The 24,098-nt window shown below is 30.8% G+C and overlaps 1 protein-coding gene across 5 annotated transcripts in view; it reads right to left on the bottom strand.

The window, feature by feature from the left end:
- Positions 1 to 7,619: 7,619 nt before the first annotated feature.
- Positions 7,620 to 24,098, bottom strand: part of LOC142318967 (uncharacterized) — a 32,010-nt gene continuing 15,531 nt past the window's right edge. The window contains exons 2-4 of one of the 5 annotated variants that reach the window (XM_075355683.1): positions 15,606 to 15,701; positions 11,431 to 12,417; positions 7,620 to 8,203 (exon numbers count right to left, since the gene is read on the bottom strand). In XM_075355683.1, the coding sequence (XP_075211798.1) occupies positions 11,449 to 12,417; positions 15,606 to 15,701 (1,065 nt within the window). In that variant the 3' untranslated portion in view covers positions 7,620 to 8,203; positions 11,431 to 11,448. Of the gene's footprint in view, positions 8,204 to 8,722; positions 12,418 to 15,605; positions 15,702 to 21,304; positions 21,383 to 22,784; positions 22,944 to 24,098 lie in introns of those variants that run through there. The other 4 variants (XM_075355685.1, XM_075355684.1, XM_075355686.1 and 1 more) reach the window with 4 other exon arrangements.

The following is a 24,098-nucleotide window of genomic DNA, read 5'->3' as shown; positions in this document are numbered from 1 at the left end:
TTATACAGTAGGTTCTTGACGCACATCATGTTGTGGTCAGACTTGCCATTCGCAGACAGAACCTTACAGTTGTTAGTTCATATTTCCAATACAGGGATCCCATTAAGGAACACCTAGCAAGATGAGATAGGATCCTTCGTATTGTGGGTAATGGTCCGATCCTTATTGGTGCCGATGTTAATGTGAAGTCACTTTACTGGCACAGTGGAATCACTGATAATGGCGGTGGCCTAATTGACAGTTTCATCGTGCAACACAATTTTGAGGTCTTTAACGTTGCAGACCGGTTTGCTACTTACATCGGTACGTTTAATGGACCTTTTCAGGTACAAACATTGACATCACCATTGGTAGGGACATCCTGGCAGGGTCCTTGACTGGTCTGTGGTCGACGACTGTTCTAGCGATCATCGGTTGATACTTTTTGAAATAGCGGATGAGCTGCGCGATGGCCATGAGGAACACTTTCCTGTTTACCGGTGGCGCTTCCTGCGTAGAAGGACAGACTGGCCGAAATTCTCCTATTTTTTGGAGTCCAGACTGGATATTTTTTTCTCGAGACCTTGACGGCCTGCCATTAGATGTCCTGGCAGAAATAAAGCTAAAGCTTTATTCCTAGAGGCACTGGCCGGGAACGTATATCTGGTTAGTGGTCTCGGAATCTGACAGCACTGAGGCAGTCTATGAACCGACTCAGAAGGCTGCGCAACGAGAGGGTGATCCCGATCGGCGTGCGTCGCTAACTGCGAATTACCGTAGATCAAGGGCTAGGTACTTTAATAGCATTAGGTCCTCCAAGCGTAATTCCTGGCGCTGCTTTGTTCAGGAGCAAGGGAATAGAGATCCTTGGGGCATTGTGTAAGAGCCCTTGGACATAAGCGCAGGAAAGATGTCCTCTTGTCAACCCACGAGGGTGTGGTAATTGATAAGGACCATGTCCTGAATGTTTTGCTCCCGGATACACTATGGTAGGGGAGGTTTCATACCACCGGCGTATCAGGCGGGAAGTCGCGGTTTTCGAGACCGACTTACAATCTTCTAAGATCACTGAGGCGGAAGTGCGCTAGGTGATCTGTAGAATGGCATAGCACAAGGCTCCCGAATATGATTGTATCAGAGTGGAGCTCCTCGGCCGAGCGCTTCCAGTAGTCCTTGGTCCTCTAACTAGAATATATAATAGGTTGCTCTTGACCACTTTCCGGCGTGTTGGAAGCATGAAGACTTGGTGTTGTTCAAAGGTGGCGACAAAGATCCTACTGTTAGTTCTTCTTACCGTCCACTAACGCTCTTGCCCATGATTGGCAAGGTTTTTGAGAAGGTTCTATACATGCGTATTAATGTTAGTTTGGCACTGATCATTTGCTAATGGACAACCATTATGGATTCCGTCCGGGCAAGAGCACTGAGGATGCCATACTAAATGTGATGGATCATCTTCATGGATCTTCATCTAGACCATGTAAACATGTTTTAGGGATTTTTCTGGACATATCCGGGGCATTTAACAACTTATGGTGGCCCTGTGTCCTGTCAGATGCAGAAACGTAAGTGTACACGAAATGAACTAGAAGTGCTCCTCTTAAGTTATTTCAGCCATCGGACCGTTTCCCTGCGTGACGACGGCTCGGAGGTTCGTAAGAACTTAACTAAAGGATGTCCTCAGGGCAGTATTCTCAATCCCCTTCTTTGGATCATAGAATTCGATTCGATATTGCGTTTAAGTTTGCCATGTGGTTGTAGTGTCGTCGCTTATGCTGACGACGCGCTGCTACTGATTGAAGGGAATTCGCGTAACGAGGTAGAGTTCATAGCTGCTCGTGCTGTGAGACGCTACGACTATGAAGTCTCCATAAGATAATTTTCAGTCCAGAGAAAACTACAATGATGTTGCTTAAGGGCCGATTGGCTGCTAACCGACGAATCCAGGTCCGGACGGCTGGTCTCCTCATTTGGTAGGTTACGACTCAAAAATACCTGGGTGCTATTCTTGATGAGAATTTATGGTGCAAGGCACATCTACAGTATGTAGCAAAGAAGGCCGCTGATGCTTTTTATGGAATCCGTAGAATCATTCATCCCGAGTGGGGGTTGAATTACCGTACCATACGATTCCTTTACAAAGGGGTCAGAGAAGCTATTACGTATACAAAGTTGTGTGCTGCGCCTGTCTGGGCTCACCGCATGGCCTTTAGGTATTGCGCGGACATTTTGCTGCGGGGCCAGCGACTCCTCTTGCTGTCTTGTCATAGAACAGTCTCGCGGGAGGCAGTTTGTGTTATAGCCGGAGTCAAACCAATAGATATCTTGGCTAATGAGCGTAAGGAACGCTATATTTCCAAGGTAAATAACCTCTGATTGACGTCAGAACGAATGCAGGAGATTGAAGACCGGTGCCTTGTGTCTTGGCAGATTAGGTGGGATGAATTGGTCGTTACACGCATGATATATTTTCTATAGTGTCTGATTTAGGTGCGATTTGATGGGTCTCCCCCAATCCGTATATCACACAGTTTATCTCGGGCAAGGTTTCGTTTGGTGGATTCGAGTCAATGCCCGGATTGTAGAACTGATGATACAGTGGACCACATCCTCTATGTCTGTCCCTGATACAAGGTTGAACGTTCACGATCTGTTAGGGAACTTAAGAGAATACATTCATTACTGGATCTTCGTATTAACTGGATGATACCCGAGGAGTGGTCTATAGTGGCTGGTTTTTTTCGCAGCCTTGCGGTGTGTAGGTCTGCAGAGGGAGTTTAATCGAAGTACTCGATTGTGGTAGGATCCCAGGTGGCTAGGGTTCCGGCTTAGGCATTGGATTGATTGGAGGTAGGTGCATTGGCATCGTGCCACGGTTATATTGGTATTGTTTGTGATTCTCTTTGGGGCTTCCACTGGTGAGGGTGGCCGCGCCGCCAGGGTGTGTTAACTCGTGCGACTGGGGCGTGGCTTCTTTCCACGCCCCGTATCTTTTTTTTTGTATTGCCACGCAAGAACCATAATGGGACCGGGTTGGGGTGCGAAGTTTGTCCCCAGCTCCTGCGCGGACAGGAATGAGGTTGCGTTCCCCTTGTTAGGTGACTTAAATTGGTCGACTTAATTGGGTGTAGGTCTGAACTCTATTTTGCGTAAGACGTAATTTTGATTGAAATTAGTGTAACACTGATTTAACTTTAAACTCATTCTTTTTCTGAGGCATTCAAGTCACGAAAGTTGCTGTAAAATCTGGAATAGGCGCGGGGTTCGCGGTTTTGGTCAGTTAGTTTGAGGGAATCATGTTGGGTTGAATGTGAAGATGTCTGTTTGAGGCCTATGTGAAGGCAAAATTTGATTTGTATTTACTGATGGAAATGTCTGCCGAGGCATTTACATTGGTGGCTTCCCCACCGAGGCCTGGCTGATGATTGTGAGATTTAATCAGTTAGAGGGTCTAAAGTCAGCCTCCGGTAAAGCACTTTAGGGCTCGTAATGGAGGGGTGGGGTTTAGCGACCATTAACGTCACAAGGTGGGTGTCTTCCCCCTATGGAGTTGGGATGGAATACCACAGAAACAGTTCTAAATCCATTTCTACTTCTAATAAAGAATTCATTTTCACTTTTTGAAATAACCTCAAAATGTAATATTTTATTTTAGCCAAGAGTATACATAGGCATTATAAATGTATTTATTTATTTACTTCTACAAGTTGATGCCCTTTATTAATAGTAGTCAATTAATGATAATGAATTTTTTTAGCAAGCAAAAAAATCCTGCCTGACTTGGTACCCAGTTATGGTAATATTTAAAAATATTACCACTTCGCCAGGAAAATCACTAAACTTAATAATGACAAACTTAGCATTTTATAAAGATGCTTCAATTCAAAACAGTATGGTTTAATCTTACATATTTGAAAACTTTTACATACGAGCCACAGAAGTACTATAATTATTATTAATGGGAATGCAATTAGCAATTGTATATCTACCTGAGAAGCCTATTGCAATGTGTTCATTTATATTTTAAGTTAGATAGTTGACGACCGTCCTGTGAAAGATGTTCTATATTGCTAGTGTAAAATTTCTTAATTCTGTTCAGTAATTATCTTTTGGTATAGTTACTGAATGCTTTACTGATTACTAATTAATGCTTCACTGTGTTTGTAAAGAATAAAAATGGGAATCTTTTTTTTATTAATTATTTTATTTGTTACCTATTATTATTTAATACTGTTCAAAAACTCACCATCTAATCAAAATTTAAAATAGGTTTTTCTAACTCTGGCTGTAGAAGAAAATCATTAGACATATGGATGTAAGAAAAAAATGCAAAATCTTTTGGCAACATTTTTAAGATCTAAATTATTCATTATTTATTTTTGGTGCTATTATTACAAACAAAGAGGCTCTGTGGTATAACTCATAATTACACTACAGAAATGGAACAAGTAGGTTTGTGTAAAGATTTGGTTTGTCTGTAGTAGATTTTATGACTACATAAAATTTTGGCCCCCAATCAAAGTTCTTAGCAATAGTACGATGATTTTTTTTTATTATAAAAAAAATGATAAGTTTATTTTAATTAAAAATGTTTTACTCAATATGGCATAAGTAAATATATAAGCTACTAATTACTTATGCAGAATTCTTCATAAGTACATAATCAAGTTTATCTATTTCTGCATCTAATTACAGCAGATATCTAAACTTGGCAGACTAGTATATTTTCTGATGATGAAAATAAGACTTCTCTTGAGGTAACTCTGAAATACAAGACCTATTAATTTAATTTACCAAACAGTTTCTTTCATAAATTTTAGTCGTTTCTTCATTTACTTCAGTTGTACTATATTGAAAGGTTTTAAAAATAAAGTACTTTGCACCAAATCATATTTAATTTTCAAAAAGAATAAGGTTATTTAATATAGCTGTCCCATTTTATTTTAAGGAATTACCTTCCTTTATTAACATATCCGAGTCCAGAAAAAAAATTTTGTAAGCTACAATCTTTGTCTTAGCTAAAATTCTAGGGTTGGTTGAGATTAGACTTATAGTATATCAAGGATAGCTGTTCAGTATGTTTTTTAAAGCTCCAGAAATGAATTGAGACTTTATAATCTTTCTCTAATTACTATTTGTTGAACTCATAGACAATAATATATATCAACAAAACACTTTACAAGCCATGAGATCATTTTGCTTTGAATATTTTATTTTCCACATTAAAGCCTATGTCATTTTTTTATCCAGAGCTACTTCTAGATAATTATATTAGTTATAATCTGATACCTTCAATAGTAGTATTATGAATACAATAAAATTCTCTTTTCAAGATAAAAGCGTAACAAGATAGTTTTTTAAAACTCTAAGGAATTATAAGGAAGACCTTATAGTAACTGAAAATGAAATATTATTTTATAACTTTCACTACTATTAGGAAATAATAGTTGTTCACTATGAAGTTTTTATGATAAGGTTCAATAAACCACAGATATAAGATTTCATTTTCTGTTGTTCCTTTAATCACTGAAATTTTAATCATTACCAAAAACTGGCTCCTTAATCATTACTAAAGCTTGCTTAACCTTTCTGAAGAATATGTACTTAAACTATCTTAAAATGATTGTATCATCAATATGCACTGGAGCTGCACACAAGATAGCAGTAAGCATTATCAAATACCCCTGAATGTGAAAGGAATAGTTCTTTAGAACTTGCCAATTAGTCATAATGTTACTCATAAGCTATGAAAAAAAAATTATCTAACATCTCAGCTTAAAATTGTTATGGGATTTATCTAAGTTCATCTCTCAGCTTTCCATTTGGTAATCCCATAAAACATAAGTGTTGATATCTATTCCAAGTTAGTGATTGCTTCTCTTCATAGTAAACTGCAATAGATCTTGTAAGTTCTTGGAAGATGGAAGTTCTTCAGCATTCAGATACTGAGATGATTGAGAACGGTGAAGGTAATCTTCTCATTCTCAAAAATACTGTCATGCGTGACACAGTCATGTCATGACCAGTTAATATGAACAATAATCATGTGCATGACAGTTACTTTTGATACGTGGGAATGTATACTACAATCTTGAACTTAGAAAATATTTATCAATCATATACATCTTGTTTCAAAATAAATATCGGGTTTTAAAGCCTTGTAATATTTCTCAAGTTTCACACACATTTGTTAATTATACACGAAATGAAAGAGCAACTCAAACAGTTTTAGCTGTGTGCAAGCTCATAAATTGTTTCCTGACTTCTAGAAAAGTGCTACTAGAAAATATAGTGACCTCCCAATGGAAAGCTTTTGTGTTTTACAGTTTACAAAGTGTTAATCTGTAATTACTGTCCAATCTGCATTTCGTTTGTAGTTCTATTGTGATCCCCCAAGTGAAGATAACATTCATAGATGGTATAAACAATCTGAAACCATTAGCTGAATTTGTAAAGGGAAGAGTGCAGGACAATCGACTGTGTCCAGAAACAATATTAAACATATAAGAGAGTCTTTTGTGCATAGTCCTAGGTAATCCATTAAGAAGGCTAGTTGCAAATTAGCAATTCGAGCAACATCTGTGTGGAGGGTTTTAAAGAATGCTTACAATTGTGTCCATAGTATCTACAGCTGTTACAAGTTCTAAAGCCTACAGATTATGATGGTTTGTGTGCTACCTCCGGAAAAGAAATGATGAACACTTGTCGTATCATATTCAGTGATAAATCAACATTTCGTATTAATGGAAAAGTAAACACTCGTAATGTGTGCATCTGAGTATCAGAAAATCCTTACAAAATATTGCAGTGTGAACAAGTAAAACTGAATGTTTTTTATATCGTATCCCATGGACCTTTCTTTTTGCAGAAGCAAGTGTTCTGGAATGAACTATCTTGGTATGCTACAACTATGGCTCTTTCCTCAACTTCTATACAAACCATAGAACGTTATTTGGCAAAAAGATGGTCCACCTCCTCACTGGAATAACGCTGTACATGATTGGTTAAATGAAATTTTCCTTGACTGCTGGATTGGTTGCCAGGGCTTGTTTGCTATGGCCTTCCACGTTCGCTGACCCTGTGTGATTTTTTTTCTTCGGGTGTTTAGAAAGGATCAAGTGTATGTGACATCATTATCAGCTGACCTAACAGACTTGAAACAGCTGTATCATCAATTACTCCAGACTGATTAAAGAATGGGATGAATTCTTCTATCGGCTGGATGTGAGCTATGTGACAAATGATGGAATAACGCTGTATTGGTTGAAGCTCACATTTAACACTTAAAAGAAAAATTGTTTGAGTTGCTGACAACTCATTATACATTTCATATATAATTTATCAATATAAGTAAAACTTAGTAAATATTACATAACTTTAAAACCCCAATATACATTTTGAAACACATAGTGTGTGTATATATATATATATATATATATATATATATATATATATATATATACATTAACAACAAATTGGTATTCAGTTATATTTTTAAGTTCTCATCATTGAATATTACCAACAAAAATCAAACGAATAAAAAAATTAACTTTTTTCAAGCACCCAAGCACTGGTAAATACATGAAAAAAAGAAATAACAAGTTATAAATATAATCTTATTTAATAACTACATAAAACTGGAGTTTTCTATTGATGAATGTTGTCAAAACCAGTCACTTTACAAAAAAAAGAAAATTGTATAACATCAATGAGATAATCTGTTTCTAATCAGTCTCGCAGCAGAAAATTAAAAATAATACTTTCAAAAATCTTTTCCTGGCATTTAAATTAATTTTTGATGCAAACAAATTATATTTCTGACTGAAAGCTCGTTTCGCCTGTGCTGTTCACCATTTTATATCACTCCTGCTTTGTCCATCTTTAGTAATTCTACTTCCAAATAACAAAATTCTTCTACCTCATAATATTTTCTCTTCCTGTTTTCACATTCAGTGGTCCATCTTTGTTATTTCTACTACATTTGATTACTTTCGTTTTGTTCTTGTTTATTTTCATGTGGTAATTCTTGCGTAGGACTTCATCCATGCCATTCATTGTTTCTTCTAAATCCTTTTTACTCTCAGCTAGAATTACTATATCAGCAGCAAATCGTAGCATCTTTATCTTTTCACCTTGTACTGTTACTCCGGATCTAAATTGTTCTTTAACATCATTAACTGCTAGTTCTATGTAAATATTATACCAGCAATAAAAAACTGAAAACCTAGAATAAAATAAAAAGCTACTTTTAATAGATTTAAAGAAAATGTAGTGCTTCTCAGTTTTATCTATACATATAAATATGAGCACAAATGTTGTTTCTAGATATTTTTCAATACTGCATTCTTGTTTTGGTTTAAAGTATTAATACAATATTTTTCTGCCACAATTTATTCTGTTTTATTTTAATAAAGTCAAATTTCCTAAATTTGTCTTCATGTTCAGCTGACAATTACTCACAGGTTTTTCTCAAAAATAAACTTTACAAATTTTACTGAAAATTTTGTTTGTTTACTGTTGAAATACTTGTATTTTAAAAACATAGTGTCTATCCTTTCATGATTCATCGCTTGAGTCTACTGGAGGAATTTCAATTCCCTTCTTTATAGTAAAGGAAACATCTTGCAGGTTTAATATATCTACATACATTCATTAATGGATTTGCAGATAACTCATGGATATTAAGTTAAAATAGATTTATATGTTTCTACTATAAAATATGCTTTAGGCAATATGTCTAGAACTCATACCTTACAGTACATAAATTCGCCATTATTATTTATGATCAAAAACTTTAATGAAATTTGTACAGATATGAACATTTTTGATTGTAATGTCAATGAATTTTTAAACATGATCTCTACATATTATCAAAGGTTAAACCAACATGCTACACTGAGCTGAATTTCAGTATATTATTGTATCTAATGTTTTATGAATACAATTTTCGTTTTATTTTATTGTTTTCTTTAATTTTTGTCTGTAATATTACTGTTTTAAGAAAAGCTTTTGTTCACTGACTTATACAAGATAGTAACTCTAGTTAGTTTGTTATAAATTAGTTGTATGATTATATTATTACGATTGTATATGTATGTATAGGTGCACTGTAAGTGGATTTGTTCTGCTTTGTAGAGTTGCGCACAATAAGTTGACACATTTAAATTTTGGATTACATACCAAATGCAGTGTTAGTAGAAAGTTCTTTTACTGCATGACATGTTTAATATGGCCTATGCCTATAGGCCTAATATGGACATTATGCCTAACAACCTCTTCAAGGAGAGTGTAACTGTTTCTGATGACTCTACCATACAAGTCCTCTTGAATCTCTTCACACAACTGAACTATCCATGCACACATTTCTATAAGATTTGAAGATCTAAACAGGAAAATTTCCTCTTCTAAATACACCTATAAAGAAAGTCACAAGAATTTAAATCCAAACTCAGAGGTGACCAAAAGAACCCAATCATACATAAACCAATGAGTATCTACAGGCAACTCAGTCATAAGCAGTTTGGAGAGAAAATCATTCCTTACCGTATCCAAATAGCATTAAAGATTATCTGTATTGTCAAAAAACACTGGGCCTATTATTCCATGACCGTATTGTTGTTTCTCATGCATCATTTGTAATGCTGCTGTTCCCCAAAAGCGAACATTTTTTTGTTAATAACCCCATCAGTATGAAAATAGACCTCGTCTGAATACCAAGTCTTGAACAGAATCATTTTTCCCTTCCGACCACTGTGCAAACTCCAATTTTTTTGCTTGTTAGGTTGTGTTAACTTATGCAGGACAATCAATTTGTATGTAAACATCTTGAGATCACTGTGCTTTGTACTATACGATGAGATATTCCCATTTCTTGTGAAGCTCACTATCTGGACATTCCTGGACTACACTGCATGGCAACTCAAAGTCTTCGATATTCCAGCAAACAGCAGTTGCATTAGGTAGTTTCTCTTCTTTTGTGCTGCCTTCTCAAATTTATGCTATAAATAAAGAATGGTGTTTCTTGCTTGAATCCATCGTGTTAAAATGAGCTCAAAATTTTCGCTGAGTCACTGTAACACTTTTTGATTCAGCATAAAGATGCACAACTTTAGCGCACTGTGAATTAGACAAACATTCATGATCAGCCATAGCTCAGCAATAACTGATGTGTTGCAGAATTGGAGGCGAATACAAAGAATAGGCGACATCTACCAGTATATCCAAGAAGTAGGGATTATGCATGCACAATATGAAATACCAGATAAAAAAAATTATTTATAATCGACTATAAATGTGTCAACTTATCATGCACTACTCTGTACCAATGAATAAATAAATAAATAGATAAATTAGTATGGTGATGAGAGGTCAGGCTGATGTCAGTTTAAGAGTGAATTTGACCAACTCTAAATTAAAACATAAACCACAAAAATACAACTACTGTTTTTATTATACTATTTTGCAACTAAACTTGTTACTAAAAATAAAAGCATTTTATAAGATGGCTAGAATAGGTCAATAAAACATTAAATTTATTGAAGAATGAAGCCTTCGCGCTTTTTGTAGTGATGAGCACCATGTGCTCTTAACCCATACCTATAACTATTTTGCACTTATGTGGTCATGAAAACTACTTAAGAGATTAATCATGTAACAGGTTATAATGGCTTTAAAAAAATAACTTTTACTTAAAGAGCTTTTTAAATTAAAGAATTCTTTTTTATAAAATTTTTTTTAGTTTTACAAAATATGAACTACATACACAGAGTGAAGTTTAAAAATAAATCATATGTGCGTGATATTAATATGCGTTACTTGTAGTAATGAATTTCCGTTTAAATTTATGGAAAAGACTTCAATCTAATTTGTATAGAGCTAAAATATAGTATTTCCATTGTAGAAATTAATTTTTTTTTACTTTGTTCTCCATAATAAAATTTACTTTTCTAAAACTTTTTCAATAATTTAACAATTTACTGATGTATTAATGACTCAATTGTCAATGTTGATTTTATCACATTGTTACCGAAAAGGAACTAAAATGCAGAACTTCAAATTAATTGGATAATGGGAAATGAATAAAAAATTGATTACAGGATTCAATTTGGAAGGACAGACAATAGAATTCAAATAAAGGCATGTAAAAACAATATGCTCTAATAAATAAAAAAAGGTTAATGATAAAACAAATTATTAAATAAATAAATAAAAAATACCCTCCTTTAAATAACATGAACAAAATTTACCTTAAATATTTTTTTGATATATGACATGTTTTCAGTAACTCTCGTGAAATCTTCAGTAATACTAAAGATTTTTTGTTCTTTAGATAAATGGAGTTTTTATCAATATCTTTCTTAATTTAAAGTAAAAATGGTTGGTTGATCATTAAAAATTAACAGTTTTGTATAATGTATAAAAAAAAATTTGTCAGTTTTGTAGGCTACTCACCGATGTTGCATTCTTATTCTACAATGTAGCTTGCTTTAAAGATAGGATATCATCCTCATTTCCAAAATCAGTTTTAGATAAGCCTAAAAGCAAAGGTCTATACAAATTAGACTGAAGTCTTTTCCATAAATTTAGATCATCAGATGCACTGGAAAATGATCTTGATAATTCACGACTACGTTGAACAGCGTGCTGAACAATAGTATGCTTATTATCTCCGATCGATGGTAACAAAGAATCGAGAAGATCTGCAAGTTCCTGCATTCCATTTGTTAAAAGTGAACAAGCAGAAACAATTTCTTTCCGAAATTTCTCAGAAGTCTCTAGTTCTTGTTTTGCTTGAATTAAATCACTTTTAAGTTTTTCAATAAGGATATTATTGTCAGTTTCAGACATGTTTTGTAAACGCCCTTCAAGTTCTTCAACCTTTTGTTCTAAAATTTTTTTCTTTTCCTGAAAGTGCAATAGTTGATACTCTTGAAATAGTTCTTTGTCATCACTCAAACATGGGGGACTATTATGGCCATTTGTAACCTCATAATTATTGATTTGTATTTTGCATGTCTCTGAATTATTAAATTTTTCATGAGTAAAGGAAACTTGCTCATTGTTTGAATTCAACTGTTCTTTTAATTCCTTAATTTCAATTTGAAAACGGTCACATAATTTGTTAAGTTTTTCAATTTCTCTGTTTTTACTCCAGAGTTCTTTATTTACTAATTCTTGCAAATTATGAGTGCGTTTTTTTAATTCTAAATTTAACTTTTCTATCTCTTTTTTCTTTATTTCAAGTTCTTGAATCAGATCATCTCCTTTTAAAGAATTTGAATTATCATCTTCAGTATCATCATATTTGATTTCGTGTTGTATATTTTGGAGTTTAATTTTAATTTCTTCCAGTTTAGATTCTAAATCTGCTAGTTTATTTTCCTTACTCTCCAATGCTGTTTCTGAGCTGATATTCTCCCTAAGTGACAAATTTAAACCCTGTAACATAAAGAGAAGTGAAACAAATAACTTTACAATAGATTATTTTTCAGGGCAAAAACACCAATGTGAAAAATTTAATATGAAAAGCAAATGTTTTTTATCAGCTATATTTAAGTCAGGCATTAACTAATCATCAAGATATAGCTGAGTGTACTCTTCACTTTACAGACAGTATGTTTCTTTAAAGGCATGAACTTAAGCTAAAATTGTTTTTCAAGAATCCCTATGAAATGTGAAAGAAAATGTTTATCGTTTTAAGTCACTGAACTCAAAATAAATAATATGAGCAATTCACTTTCTCTCTGTCCTCCTCCTTACCCAAGTTTGCATAGTACTAAATGCTGATTGATTATGGCAACTTACGCTTGATTTTAAAATTGTTGTCACCTTCAGTTCATTGATAATTCTGTGCTTCATGTGAAAGCAGTTCTAACACACTTTATTCTTATTTGTTTATAGCCTACATGTTAACTATTTTGCTCTTCTTTTGTAAAGCATTTTATTCTTAAAATTCGGTTCTTAAAAATATTAAGCAATAACAATTTTTTTGATAAAAATAACTCAATTTGCTACTATAATGTAGCAAATATAGTATAATCTATAATGAAAAAATAAAATCTTATATCTAAGATGAAAAGATGTGATTTTGATAAAATGAAAACTAATATTAAACTTTATTTTGTTGAATTTCACTCATGGATTTTCCTCATATTAGAGACTCAAAATTTTACTTCATTAAAGTCAAACTAAAATCAAAAGTTTAATTTAAAATTAAATTTTAATAACATTAAAACATTCAACTAATATTAAAACAAAACTGAACTGACAGCAAGAATTATAAATGAAAGTACAACAAAAAAACTCTAGTTTGGTCATACCTGAGAAGAGATATATTAAGATTTCATATGATTTGAACATATCAGTAAAGACTATATTATCTATTATATATCTATTTCGTAAATAGATGTAAAAGAAATGCTTTTTAGAGAAGTAGATTCATAACTCTTATTTTCAAATGGAAAAAACTTTGTGTGTGTGTGTGTGTGTATATATATATATATATATGGCCTTCATACAGTTTTACGCCTCTAAAAGTAATCAATTTTCTTAACGATTAACGAAATTATAGTTTAGTTTAATCTTATTTATATTCACAATTAATAATTCTATTTACAATTCTGAACATACGAGATCTATTCTTATATATATTATATATTATATGTATGTGTGTGTGTGTGTGTGTGTGTGTGTGTGTGTGTGTGTGTGTGTGTGTGTGTGTGTGTGTGTGTGTGTGTGTGTGTGTGTGTGTGTGTGAGTGTGTATCATTATATCATCATCATCAATAATTGTTTTTACTGGGGCTGATCCCTTTCACCAAACGCATCTCCATTCTCCTCTACCCCAGCTAAACTTTTAAAATCTTTATAGCTTCCATTTCCCTGTAGATTGTTTATAATTTATATTCTTTTCTACCTCCTTTTTGCACGTTCTACTGATTCTTCTAGCATTTTTTTATCATTCCTTCTTCTCTCATATCTCCCAGCCAGTTAGCTTTTGAATTGTTCACATTAAGTTTCTATTTTTGTTATCTCTCCTTCAATCTTTCCTAAACCACAGCATTCCAAGCCCAAATTATTATTTTATTACAATCTTCACTTAAATAATAAATGTGTGAATTTGTAATTTATGAACAAGCAAAACCAGTCTTAGATATCATTGATAAAATTAAAATAAACAGATCAACTAAACTCATAACCCTGGACCAAAAGATATGTACATTAATATTGATACAGAAGAAACTATAAACATTATATATAACCAATTATCTAAATCAAATTTACATATTGAATGGATAAATGAAATAACCAATTTACTTAAACTATGCTCTAATTGTAACTAAATTTAACAATAAATACTACCAGCTAGAAAAAGGACTTATTATGGGATCACCCCTTTCAGCTATCATAGCATATATTTAAATGGATGAGTTTGATAATACATTTTTACCTAATATTTTTAAAAATCACCAAATCTTTTTATATAAAAGATACATTGATGTTATTTTAATTATTTTTAATCAAATTAATGAAATAAATCATAATATCAATTTCAAAATAAATCATGAAATTAACAATAATAGTATTAATTATTTAGATATGATCACTGAACAAAATTTTAATAATAATACTTTAGAAATTGATATATGTAGAAAACCAACACAACATAACACCATAATACAAGCTAATTCATCTCATCCATGGAGCCAAAAAATGCAGCTTTTAATTCTCTAATCTATAGAGATATTAAATATCTCAGACACAACAATTTAAAACTAAATTCTGAAATAAATGTTATAAAGAATATAGCGGTATTAAATGGTTACAATGAACAACTGATCAATAAATTATACTTTAAAATTAAAATATATAAAAGACAATAAAATTATCACATAATGACTTAGAAAAATCTTATATAAAAATAGAATTTAACCCATTTTATAAATATTTTGATTAAATATATAAAACCTGTAATCTAAAGACAACATACACCACCAACAATAATATAATAAATTTTATAAATAATAAAATGATTATGCTAAAATAGCAAATTCAAAAAATATAAATATCTTAGATAAACAAGGTGACTATAATCTGAAATGTGAAGATTGCCATTTAGAATATATAAGTATGACCAACCGTTCTTTTTCTGTTAGAGCCAAAGAGCACATTAACAATATAAAGAAAGGATACTTGGATAAATCAAATTATGCTAGACACATTACAAAATAAACACAACTAACTTACAAACTCAACAATTTTATTAAAATATTAGATATTTCAAATGACTTTTATAAAACCAGTATCCTCAAAAAATTCAATATATATTATTATACAATAAATTAATCAATGAACAGACCAGATTCGAGGACAATATTTTATTTAAACAAATAATTAATAATTATTAGGATGCCTAAACTGTCACCTTCTAACCACTAATATTCATAACTGTGACCTTACATAGCAGACGTGACTAACTTTATACTATGACAACCAGTTGTTATGATTTTAAATTTACTTTTTACATAATTTAATTTCAAAAATATGATTTTTAAATATTGAACTTTTTTTTAATAAATTATCACTTTCTTAAAACTTTAAGAATTTACAAGCTAATAATAACAGTACCTGTATTTGTGATTCCAAACCATTTGTTGCAATATTTTGTTCTTGGGTCAGACCAGTAAACTTATCTTTTGCCATATCCAAGCTCTTTCTTAAATTCTAGATTAAAAAGAAAATCATTCATTTAAAAGGGCTGTTTAACCATATAATTTTATTATAAAATAAGGAAAAAAAAATTGAAATTATTGTATTAACTACTCAAATGAATAAAGAAATATCGAGTATTATAAGTATGAGTACCCATAAATAATTTTTCAATTGTTACAACATAGAAAAAAACTTTTGCAAAACGTTTTTGTGTTGTTATTAGATAACAATGTTGATACCCATAAAAAATAAAAGTGTTGATGAAAATATTTATATAAAATATTCCTATATTAACAACATTATTGAAAACTTGGTTAACATTTACAATGATAAAAAAATATAAAATAGCTTATAGACCACACAATCATATAATAAAACATTTAAAAATACACAATGATGATAATGATCCTAATAATTTGTGTGGTATCTGTAAAATAACATGCATTGATTGTAACAAAATTTATATTAGGAAATCTAGTAGAACAATTGGGGCAAGGTTGGCAGAACATTTTAGATCGTATAAAAACAACAAGCTAGGAGTTGTCCAGTCTTGCAGATCATTTAATAATCAATAAACAGATTTATATTTATATTTCATTTAATAATCAATAATACTCACAGATTCGGATGCAAATTTAAATTTGGTAGAAATTGTAAAAGGGTGTGATAATAATAATAATAATAATAGTAAAATATTAAATACTTTGGAAAAATATTATATATACAAGTATAGACAAAAGTCTAATTTGATTAATCTACAGACAGAATTTGATAATGACTTTCTTATCAAAACCACCTTAGATAGCAGCACATTTATATAATTTAAATAAATTCAAATAACTTTAGTACAGTACTGTATGTGTGGCTAGCCACATAAAAAAAAGTTTTTAATTTTTACATTTTTTAATATTTATGATTTAATATTTATTTTTTAATATTTTTTTTATATGTTATAATTTTAATGGTTTGAATTTAATATGTGATTTGGAAGAAAAAGTTTAACTGATGATGAGGGAAAACCTCGAATGTGCTATTAGAAAAAAATAATAAGCGTAAGTTAAGAAGCATTATCGAATTCTGTACTCTTGGTGGTAAATAGATTTTTTACTTTGTCTTTGAGATATTAGTACAGAGGGGAATATGGACAAATACAATAACAAAAGAATTGTTTTTGCTAAGTTTATATATATATATATATATATGACAGATCACATTAGGAATGAATAGGTATGCTAATCTGTATATCAAAGAAACTACACCAGCATTTAATTTGCTTGAACAGATAAATAGAAACAGTGATATACATTAATCAGGACATCATAAAATATATTTTTGAAGAGCATGATAAAATTTGATAATATTTTAATAAAGTTAAAAGTTAATATTTTAATAAAGTTAATAAATACAACTGATAATTTGAAATACTGAAATACAACTGTATGATTTGTACATTTTGAACAAAGTGAAGGAAAATTTATATTCTTTTAATTTATATTATTTAAAAACTCATATTGGAGTTAAAGTGATTCTAATCAAAGAAAATATTTTTATTTTATTTTCAATAAATAGTATAAAAGAATAGTAACAGATTATCTAATAAAAAAGAGTACTAGCAAAGTTTTAAAAGACGATTTTATTTTTTATAATTTTGAAAATATTTCTACCACATATTGTACACCTCTCCATCCCTCAAAACCAGTCTTCAAAGATATCCTGCCATGTTTGGTCAGAGATCTGAGCACACTCATCGTTCCAAGCCATTAAGTGTCATCATCACTCATAAAATGTCTCCCTTTTAACCTGTTCTTCCCCTCAGGAAATAGCATGAAGTCACATACGAAGCAGTCTAACAGTGTTATTCCAGTAGTACCGACCAAATACTCAGAGAAAACTTTGGAGTCGTGTATTGACAACTTTAGGCAGCCAATCCTTGGATACCACTTCCCTGTAACTTTCTTTTGAGTTCCAACACAATTTGCTCCAAAGCTACTCTCACAAAAAAAAAAATACAGCTACCGTTCTCTTCTTCACTGATCTGGATTTTTGAACAGCCACAGCAGGGAGGGAGGGTTCTTCATCTTCGAATACTCTTCATCTTCACTTTCTTTTGAGCCTTGGTCAGACATAATAGTACAGCCAACTTTCGTCACCTCACAATACTGTTCACATAGGGAGATTTCCCATTTTAAAGATTTTTCAGCATTTCACAGCAGCAAGAAACACAATGTGCCATCTGATTATTAGTCAAGTTAGCAGCATACAAACAGTACAATGCTTTCTAACTTGAAGGTGATCTCGCAGAGTAGCACAAACTGCTGGTGCATTAATGCCCAAGGCCAAGGACACATCTATTTGGTAGACAGTCACATGCCTGTCTGTCTCAAGCATTTTTTGTACAGCAGTAATGTTTCCTTCTGTCACAGATGAAGATAGTCAACCTAACCTTGAGCATCCTCAAGACCAAAATTCCTCTCTCTCACTAGCACCTAATTAATGTTGTATGATGATAATTCTCTCCAAGCACAGAAGTCATTCCCTCTAAACACAGATTAACACCTAACCACATACAAAATTGCCTGTTATTCAGTTTTCAACCACAAAGACATCATTATCTCTTTTTACTAACATAGCTAAAAAGGAAATGACACTGAGACAGTGACTAGAGTGGCTACAGTGCAGGTTGGGACATGTATAAAAACATGCTAACTTATAACTGCTTTTGATGATCCGTTTCATCATACTGCAAAACTTTCCTATTGCCCTTTGGTATTGATGCAGATGAAATTAATTTGATCAAGGTAACAAATTATAGTTTATACATAAAATTTATTCTATAAAATTAAAATTTTACTTTAAAAGAAAAATCTGAATCCTTTATTGTACATTCTAAAAATGGCATAAAAACATTATAATAATCTAAAGATTTTGTGGAATAGTACTAAAAATGATTAAATAACTCATTTTAAATTAATGAAAAATTTTCCCAAAAATCTTTTAAAACTAGTTAATGATTGGCCACTTCTTCAATGGAATATCCAGCATTGCTGTTGCTAGTTGCCAACAGTGGTCTTGAAAAGTTTAGGAAACAATATTTCACTAAACAATATATTCAGTCTGTAATGTTTACCAACACTCTTCCCAAAACAATGTTGACATTTATCTGTAATGATGGACACATTGTTGCTAATCATCACCAATGTTGTTTTAAAAAAAAATAGAAGAACTCTTCAGTATTTTATTTAATAAAATATTTAATTTTAATTTTTTTCACTTAATACATTATTTTTGTCAGTGTGTATTCTTAAAATTTATTTTGTTCAAATGAGTTTAGATCATCATTTAAATTCTACACTAAAAATAAAATTTACATGTAACATCCGATGTCTTTGTAAATGTATAGCTGATCCAAGCTGAGTCTGTATAGTACCTTTCACGGAGTGTTTTTGAAGTGTAAAATTATTTTTGCTAGGAGAATAAAATTATTGCAGCCATAACACAAAAAGATTACTTAACACACAACAAGTAGTACACTCATCCAGGTCTAATGATGTGTTTCATTATATGTCTTCTGATTAAAATACTTTGTTAGCTTTGAAAATACTTTTAGACTACACGAAGAGAAACATTTAAACAAAATATAACACCAGTATTGCTGTGTTCATGATGTAGAGCTGTACAAAGAAAACATATGAATGTTGCACATTCTTCTTGTTCATTAATAAATTATCTTCCAGTTTACACTTAACTGCAGAATACAAACACAGCAAATCACTTAACCTCACTCTACCCAAAATTGATTACAAACCCCATTACACCTTTAAAAAATATATACAAAACCTATTACCACTGGTCCAGTTATCCACAACTTATCTGATTAATTCCATTTATCATAAACACACAGCTTTCTTACACACATTACCTCCTCGTAAACATAAAATACAGAACATAATCAAAACCAAAAATATATGTAGTGACAGACACTACATAATCCACAACAGTCGCACAATAATGACATCACTTTTAGTTAGAAAATTGTTTACCTTTTAAAAAACTAACAAAAATGTACTAGACACAACATATTTGAAAAAAAATTAGTTGCTTTTTTTTAAATTTGAACTATTATCATTTTCTGTTATACAATTAAACACAATATAATAAATCCAATTTACTTAAAGTAACAGAATGAGAAAAGGTGAATTGATTTCAGGTAACTCTTTTCATTAAATTATTATTTCTTTTTATTAATTAATTAAATTGTTTCACTATTAGATAACTTGCCTATTTAGTTTACTTGCCTATTAGTTCACTCTTGATCAGATAAAAATAAAAGTAAATATTATTAAAAGTCAGTGAAAATTGTACAGGAAAAATGAATATTTAATAAACAGTTGTAATACAAATATTTATCATGCTTTTTGTTACAATGAAAAATTTACACTACGGGTTCAATCTGGTTTCATTTTACCTTAGATATGGTCCAGTTTGGTTTTTAATCCATCTTAGCATTAAATGATGTATGTAATTATTAATTATAGTATAGAAATCTAACATGATATTAAGACATATTAAGGTGTTTGGCATTTAGGAAGTAATAATATATTGTAATTTTTTTTACTTATATTAATTTTATTTTATACAACATGCATTAAATTCATTTCTACATAAGTAAATAATTTTTTTATTTTGATGTAATTTTTTTTTTAACCTCCGGGTCCACCATTAGGCATTGCTTCAGAGGATGAGATGAATGATTTGTAGCATGTGTGAAAATGTCATGACTGACCAGGATTCAAACCCGGGACCTCCAGATGAAAGGCCGAAATGCTACCACTTGCGCCACAGAGGCCAGCATTTTGATATAATTATACATTATTTACATCACACCAGAAATGGGTGGAAGATATGTTACTCTACAGTTAAAAAAGGAAGTCCAACTGCATTTACCTGAATGAATTAAGGGAAATCATGATAAAATTTTGATCAGAGCAGCATCAAAAAATAAACTTAATTATAAAATAAAAAATAGATGGACTTAAAGTCCACATTAATTATTTTGAATGCAAACACAAAACAAATTTTTAATGCATAAATAAATATTAAATATAAAAAATAATTTACAATCCAGAAGGCATTAATGAAATTTATTTCAGTATATACTTATATACATATTTAAAGGGAACCAGAAAATTCAGTTAAAAAAAAAATTAATTAGTATTATTTAAAAAATTCATCAGTAGAGCAATATTGTTTTTCCTAAGAAAACTTTTTAATTGTATTTTAAATGAATTATTGAGATGATAAATTAGTTGAATCCATTTATGGATTAGCATTCATTACAGATAGAAAAATATGAGGGTTTCTACATGGCTTTATTTCATCTATTTATAATTTAAGGTTTATTTTGTTCTTTCTGCCCTCAACCGAGTGTCATAATGGCAAAATGACAAATGATTAAAAAAAAGAAAAGTGTGCAACCAACATGTCACAAAAAAACTCATGCAATAGAATAAGATCTTACATTCATAATATCTTTAAAATTGTAAAGAGCTTACAGTGACATAAAAATGTTACAAATTTATCAGATAAAATTGTATCAGACTAAAGTAAATACTTACATAAATTCTAAAATGTACCATATCCATCTTTAAAAATAAAAATAATTCTACACAATTGTACTTGGAAAGTGATTGTGAATAGAAATCGAATGAAACTGCTAATGTTTGTTTAGTTACATCACTTTTGATAAAAAAAAAGTGTGTTCTTTACAGGAAGTACATAAAAAATAACAGTAATCATTATAGATAATAGAACCACAATTTCCTTTTTTATCGTTATAAACACATTATATAAATACATAATTAATAGTATACACTATTATCCTGTTTTCTGGATTTGCATATGAATTATTTCATCAAACAATAATTATTTTCTTGTCAATTAATTTTGGTTTGTAAATTAGTTATAATAAAAGAAATAATCATGATCTAATCAAAAAAAAGTAATACAATTAGAAAATTTACATTTTAACGGTGTTAAACCATTAAAAAAATTGTTTTTTTAAATTTCTTTTATATCAGAATTTTTATTCTGATATAATAAATGCGTTATATACATCATAACAGGTCAAAAAAAAATTTTTAATAGAGTTATTTACTTAATATTCTATCATTCCAAAATCTATTCTTTGGCTTTTTAATATTTTCACTGGTTTGACATGGTCACCATTACATCCCTACAATATAGACAGGGGATGTATCAGTTTATAGCTATTAAAATATGCAAACAAATTTCATACATCCCTACAAGCAAGCATTAGCCACCTCTAAATTAGTTGACACATGGTTAAGTAATGCAACAACAAATGAATGTAATTTGTACAATATAAAAAAAGAAAATAGTAGGATACTCAATATCATAATGGCTGTGTGGTATCACAGCATAATGGTATTAACAGTGTTCAGATTCATGATTGGTCAAAGGAGTTACGTATTGTAATTGGTAAATTCCTTCCAATACCGTGATTAGTTACAAAATAAGGAATTGCAATCTGTTGAAATTTGGTTTGTTATGATTGGTCAGTTCCTTTCGCTCTATGATTGACATAAATTTCTATTTTTCGACTGGTCAAAAGTTTTCATACTTGTCATTGTTTAAGAATATCTGATATTCTGATCATTTGAAAATCTGTATGATCTGATTTTCCTCAGCAATATTGTAGTGTTTGTGATCCAATTCAGGGGTGGTGAACTTAAGTGGTATCTGTAATATGCTAGGATGAATGTGTATTATCACTAGAAATGTTTATCGGTTTTGGGTTAAGATGATTAGGATCATTTGTTGTGGTTACGCCGTATTTCATTCTTTTACACACACTATTTCGCTGTTATAAACAAACGTAATTTCAATATATTTTCCATCAAATCTGCATAAATTTAAAAACAATAATTTGTTAATATTTTAATTTCTCTCTAGTCGTAACATTTGTTGTGCACTGCCAATATATTTTATACCTACTAAATTTTTCACTTACTGGCAAACTTAATTCAAACATTACTTTTCACATTCCGATCAATATATACAATAAAAGATACAAACATTACTTTAATTGATGGCCTCCATGGTGCAAGTGGTAGTATCTCGGTCTTTAATCCAGAGGTCCTGGGTTTGAATCCCAGTCAAGCATGGCATTTTCACACACTACAAATCACTCATCTCGTCCTCTGAAGCAATACCTAACACTGGGCCCAGAGGTTACTAAAAAAATGAATAAAAAATAAAAGATAATAAAATTGTTTAACAGTTATCTTAAAACTTAACATTCTATCACCTCTTTTTTGTAACAAAAAATAAAAATGTGTTATCATATTTGAATAACTTTGTGTCATGCATCCAAACTAATAAATGAATCTTTGTTTTGATTTCAAATTAGATTTCTACTGGATAATTCAATATTTTCTATATAATATTAATTAATACAGTATTAAACATAATGAATAAATTTATTCTATAAGAAAGGGCAATTGTCTGACTACATTGTACCAGATGTCGTACCTTAGTCTGATAGTACCTCATCTCAATGTACCCAGATTTTTTTTAAATTTGAGAGCTACTTTCTGTTAGTGTATTTTTTGCTTCATTTAACTCCTTTATTTTTTTTATATATTTTGTCTAAGAGTTTATCAGTGAATGAGAAATGAAAAATTTATTTACAAGAGCTAATTATTTTAAAGCTTTGAATTCTTCAAGTGAAATGGATGTGAAAAAAAATAAAAAATAAAATATGTTGAGATATAATTATGATACAATACAGATTATTTCTTTTTAGAAAAAAATAGATAGTTTATGTGAGCTTTGATGGTTTGAATGTTGTGAATGAGAGTCAATCACTGATAGTTTTTTGTAAAATGTTAAGATTTCTTTTTGTACTGGTGAAGTCAAGAAATTTTTGTTATATTGAACTGTAAAATTTAATTTGATGTGTCATCAATGTATCTGTGCAGATAAATTGTTTTGTAAGCACATTTGCTGTCAGTGAGTATGTATCTTTGTTCTTTACAGATTTCAATTAGGTTACAGGCGGATGGCTTTCTAATTGAAAGCTATCTAAGGTTACATCTAATATCTGTTTTTAAATACAAAATAATTTTGTTCTGCAAGAATATCAGAGATATTTATTATTTCTGACTCATATTTTTTCTACTATTTGGTTGCTTAGGTTTATTTTTAAGAATGGAGAGTTTTTCTGTTTCTGTGTAAGTTTGTTATGTCAAATGATGCTACTAATTTTGAATTATGGGGTATGTTTGTTTTATTTTTTCCATTTTAGTATTTTTGTTCATGAAATAATTATAAACTTGTCCTTGTATCAGGCGAGTTGTAGGCAGGGATATTTTGGTAATTTATGTCAAG

The sequence above is a fragment of the Lycorma delicatula genome, chromosome 2, assembly GCF_047948215.1.
Source record: "Lycorma delicatula isolate Av1 chromosome 2, ASM4794821v1, whole genome shotgun sequence".
Taxonomy (NCBI): domain Eukaryota; kingdom Metazoa; phylum Arthropoda; class Insecta; order Hemiptera; family Fulgoridae; genus Lycorma; species Lycorma delicatula.
This window is presented reverse-complemented; position numbering and strand designations above follow the sequence as displayed.